This window comes from Primulina huaijiensis, chromosome 2 (assembly GCF_012295235.1).
Source record: "Primulina huaijiensis isolate GDHJ02 chromosome 2, ASM1229523v2, whole genome shotgun sequence".
NCBI lineage: Eukaryota > Viridiplantae > Streptophyta > Magnoliopsida > Lamiales > Gesneriaceae > Primulina > Primulina huaijiensis.
In genome coordinates this window covers 15,660,485-15,665,520 of record NC_133307.1, presented here as the reverse complement: position 1 = coordinate 15,665,520, position 5,036 = coordinate 15,660,485, and the positions used below count along the sequence as shown (strand labels likewise).

The window sequence follows — 5,036 nt, the reverse complement described above, 5'->3', positions numbered from 1 at the left end:
CGCCCGAGCGCCACTCGTTCTGTCCAGTGTATAACATCAGAAAACTCGGCGCCCGAGCGGTAACATTTTACCGCCCGAGCGCCACTCTTTCTGCCGAGAGTTTTGTTCTGCGAGCTCGGCGCCCGAGCGGTAATGCTTTACCGCCCGAGCGCCATTCATTCTGTACGAATGTTTGGTTTCCCACTTCTTTTCAAGTTCTAGTAGTGAGTTCATGTAATTTATTGTTGGGAAGGGTTCACACGACACCTTAGAGTTTGGTTCGGGGTTTAATGTCATGGTTAGCATGATTAAACGAGGTCAAGTCCCGAGTGATCTAGAATGACATAAGCTATTTATGCACTTCGGTGGTGAGCTCGAGTACCTACGTCAAATTTATGCAAATTAAGTGTTGAAATTCATTTAGTATGTGCAGCAGCGGCCCAAGTGAAATCCAACGAATCCCTCAACGCCAAGTAAGTATGTATGACGTGCAGGAAAATATTTTAAGTTTTGAGGTATGCTAATTGTCTTGTGACCAAATGTATGAATGGGTTTGGAAGTCGGTGAACGTGGCCGAGGACCTCTCCGCCCCGTTAAACTTATGAACGGGTTCAGATCAGGATTGGGAAGTGGTAAACTTATGACCAGGGACCAATCCACCCGTTAAACTTATGAACGGGGATCTTATGTATGCGGCAGTGGATACGTCCCTGTCAGCCCAGTACTGTGGTGTGTCTGATCAGGCTTTATTATGTATGGGTCACTCGCTTTGAAACATGCCTCTACGCAAAATTACGTTACGTACGCTCAAGTTTATGATGCAAGTATGTTTAAGAAAAGCTTTATGTTGATGGCACGTCTAATTTAAGTTCATGATGTTCAAGTATGCCAGTTCAAGTTTTAGTACGTACGCTCTATTTTAAAGTTACATGTGGTTTTATTACGTAATACTCGTTATTCCGGTTTATACGTGTTGAGTCTTTAGACTCACTAGACTTGATCGATGCAGGCGAGTATGTTGATGAGGAGACAGGAGGTGGCGACCGAGGGGCAGGCTTGGACTGAGCGGGAGGCTAAACCCGAGGACCGCCATGTTTAAGTTTTATGCAAAAGTTAAATTACTCTGATTTCATATTTTGATGGAAACACTTTGAGCAAACCTTTCGTTAGCAAATTTTATTGTAGTTATTTTGAACAACCATGTCTTATGGGGGACTTGGTTGAGATATTTTATGACAAGCTTTGAAGGTTGTTTTATGTTTAAGAAAATTTTAAATTTTTCCGCAAATTTTGAATGGTAAAAGTACGGTACGCCACAATCTGATAAGTTAATAGTGCAAAGAATCTTTGGCTAGAGTAAGATATGTGTATTATGGAAATATGTTTCCTTAGTTTCACATACATATTATTGCACATTTCAGACCAACAATTTTAAAAGCTTTGGATTATTGTGGCTAGCGCCATCATGACAAACAATTTTAAAAGCTTTGGATTATTGTGACAAGCGCCATCATGAAAAATGTGCAATAATATTGTTGTGAAACTAAGGAAACATCTTTCCATAATACACAACAATTTTAAAAGCTTTGGATTATAGTGGCAAGCGCCATCATGAGAAATCTAGCCAGCGTCATCGAGTTAGATATGAAGAATAGACTAGTAGCCCTCGCGAAGAGAGCAAAAAGGATCATTTCGGGCACAGAGAGAGCAAATAAATTGAAGACACAAGAAAACCAAACCTTGTTGGATGCTAAGCAGTTGATTGACACAACTCCAACGATTAATTGTTTTAATATCAGATAAACTGGGTTATTTACTGCTTTTTGACACCTTGGCTTCTGAACTGCAATCTTTCAAAGAAAATGCACGAATCCTTCCACTCGTCGCTGTGGAATTCAACCTCTCGACCCTAGATCCCTCTCCAACTGAGCCATTTCCGACCCATCTCGTTAATCTACATTTGATTATTCTGTATTACTTGGGTACGGTCGCTTATTCCCAAAATTTGCAACAATTACAGCTAAACTTGCATTGTCGATTCTGGGAAACTGAGTATGGGAGGAATTTTCATTCGATATTGCTTTCACATGATCAACAGTAGTAACGTTTAATCAGTAACATCATAAGTCCCATCACAATATCAAATGTTAGTTCAAATGTTAGCATCATATATTGTAATATCTTTACAGACACCTCTTCTAGCATGAAAGAATTCACGGTGAAAACCATGGAGAACGAAATTTGAGCAGATATGGGAACCCGAGCAAGACCACGATTTACGTATATTAACTGAATTCTTCATACATATAGTGCAAGTGACACAACACTAAGCAATAGGAAGTACAGTACATACATAACCACAATATATTTTTTTTAAACATATATAACCACTTTTTGAGTACCGTGAATCACCACAATTCACAAGTACATGAAAAGGTTCTAGTAATACAGATGCAACAAAAACTTAAATAATAAGAATGTACTAGGTGGAAAAGTGCAGTTGGCCAATTATCCGTCTATCTTGAATTTGACTTTTATATAGAAATTTACAATACCCAGAACCAAGAAACAACAGAGCCGATTGCCAAACCAGCAACCAAGTACAGCACAATCACGATCCCTGCAGTTTCCGAGTGCTGCAACAGGACAGTTTTTGGAGCTAAAATCATTAATACACAAGTGAAGTATCCATTTGTAAGTCCCAAAAGACATGTCAAAACAGTAACTGGAACCTCAATTCTGAAAAGATCAGGACCATGCAAGCAAATGTAGAAAAGTGGTAGAAACAACAACCTTCCAAAGGACGCCCAGATTGCCATTTTTGCATTCTCCATGAGATACAATGGAGTCAAAGTTTTGCCAACCAGATCAAACAAATTATACCCGGTGATCAAAACTATAGGGTACCAGTCTTTCAAAACGTTAGAATGCACGTCCTCTGTAACGGATCCGGGAAAAATACTTAATGTGACGACATATATAATCATAATGCCATAACCGTACCATTTCACTGCCCCCACAACACCCCATAAGGTATATCTCCACGCTTTTCCAGTTAGATCACCTTTCTGTTCTTTCTCCTCATTCACGGCTTGGCTTTTCAAATCATTGAAGTATTTTATAACTGGAAGCCTATGAGCTAAATTATAAAATATAATGTTCAATAGCATCACTATGATACTGACAATAAAATAAATGTTCGCACTTCGTCTCAGTCCACTGGCATCTTGAGAATATAAAGCCTTTGTTAAAACTCGTAAAACTGAGACGAGGACACCTGCACTTTGAAAGTAAGGTGTTAAGATTTTACTGGCACATACTTGTTTTGAAGGTATCTTATGGCAAAAAAATTAACAGCAAAGAGAAGTAGTTGAACTCGCAAAACTTAGACACATTACTTAATTAAAGAATCTCCAAGAAATGATTTGCCAAACTATTATGTGCTACAATTCTCTCTTAATTCTTCATTTAGTAGGATTATAAATGTGGAATCTCTTTACAAGTATGATAGACCAGAACAGGTCAATCCATCTTACCGTTGATTCGTAAGTTGACACCCGCGAACACAATGTGAAATAATGGAATAGACTGGACTCCATGTTTCTACATTAATAAAAAGCTATGCTCTGACTAATATCGAGGATAAAAAATCATAAATGTGGACTAATCTAAATATTAAACCCTCCATGTTTCTATATTAGAGCTAAACTCTTATCAATGTCGAGGATAATAGAAATCAATATGGATTAAATCAAATGCTAAACCAACATCTTCCGAATTTCAAGTTTCAACCTAAAAACCCCATAAAAGAAGTATCCATAACCGGTTGAAAAGATGAAATGCTGACCACAGCTTAACTGGCCTTAATTTAGGAGTCCCTTGATAATCAATTCAATCTCTCTTTTCTATTTCACATTGAACAAAGCAATTTGTTAAAACCTTTTAGAAACAAAAAAAAATAAAATCAATTATAAACATCACTCCATCAATTCACACTAAATTCCACATTTCAATACCACAAACCAATCTTTTGCACATATTTGACCAACAGAAACAGAAAAAGAAAAAGAAAAAAGATAAGAAATAACACCATCGAAAGCGAACCCAGACTCCAAAATTCCACTACATCATACAATAAAAAAAACGAACAAAAAGTTTTCACCTGAAGCAGCAGTTCCAGCAACAACAGCTTGCATATACCTCTCAGGTAACTCCCCAGCTTTCCCCACCACGCTCCCTTGCACCAACCCGTCAGCCAATCCGCACAATCCCACCATCACAACTGTCCCATAATACCCACTATAAACTCCAACTCTTCCCTTCACATACCAAGCATCAATCAAAGGCACAGCCAGGAGAGCCACCAAGAACAGCGCGTAGCCCAAATTGATCCTCACAACAGCGTTCCATTTGTTGGCAAATGCAACGATTAAAAGCAGAGATGTGAGGCCCACAAGCATGTAGACAATGGCAAAAACCCGGTCAACGGAGGCGTCCGGGTACAGGTAATCGAAGTAGTCAACAGCAGTGATGAATGCGTTCCATGGGAGAAGGTACCCCGCGCCTAATGTGAAGTAGATTACGTAAGCCAAGTGGAAGGAATCCCTGGGGATTTTCGGAGGTGGGTGGGGAACTAAAAGGCCGGAGGATTCGGAATCGCCGTCGGCAGAGTTGATACCCATCGGAGGGAGCACCAGTGGCTGGGAAATATCCGGCGGATTTGTAGGAATTTGGATCTATTGAGCACCGATTAAAATATCTATGCAAACCACCAGGCAGCTCGAGTTTGACGTTTCAAAAAGCCCTATCCTTGACCCTAACTTTCTTGGGTAAATTTGTCATCAGTACCTAAAATGATTAAGTTTGTGTTTTAGTATCTGGAGAGAGAATATTTTTGAAAAAAATATCAAGAGTACCCTTATTCCTTAATTTTATTTTAATTGATCCTCGCGTTTCTCAAAATGGTATCAGAGCCTAAGGTTGATTTATTTCAAACACAAAATTTATTGTTACAAAGAAACGAAATGTTTGAGGAGGAGAATTTCGAAAATTATGAA

General features: G+C 38.9%; 1 protein-coding gene across 1 annotated transcript; it reads right to left on the bottom strand.

The window, feature by feature from the left end:
• Positions 1-2,244: 2,244 nt before the first annotated feature.
• Positions 2,245-4,799, bottom strand: LOC140967227 (equilibrative nucleotide transporter 1-like). The gene is made up of 2 exons (XM_073427637.1): positions 4,142-4,799; positions 2,245-3,256 (listed from the first exon to the last, which is right to left on the bottom strand). Exons 1-2 carry the CDS (start codon positions 4,659-4,661, stop codon positions 2,526-2,528), a joined length of 1,251 nt encoding a protein of 416 aa, XP_073283738.1. The 5' UTR covers positions 4,662-4,799; the 3' UTR covers positions 2,245-2,525.
• Positions 4,800-5,036: the final 237 nt, after the last annotated feature.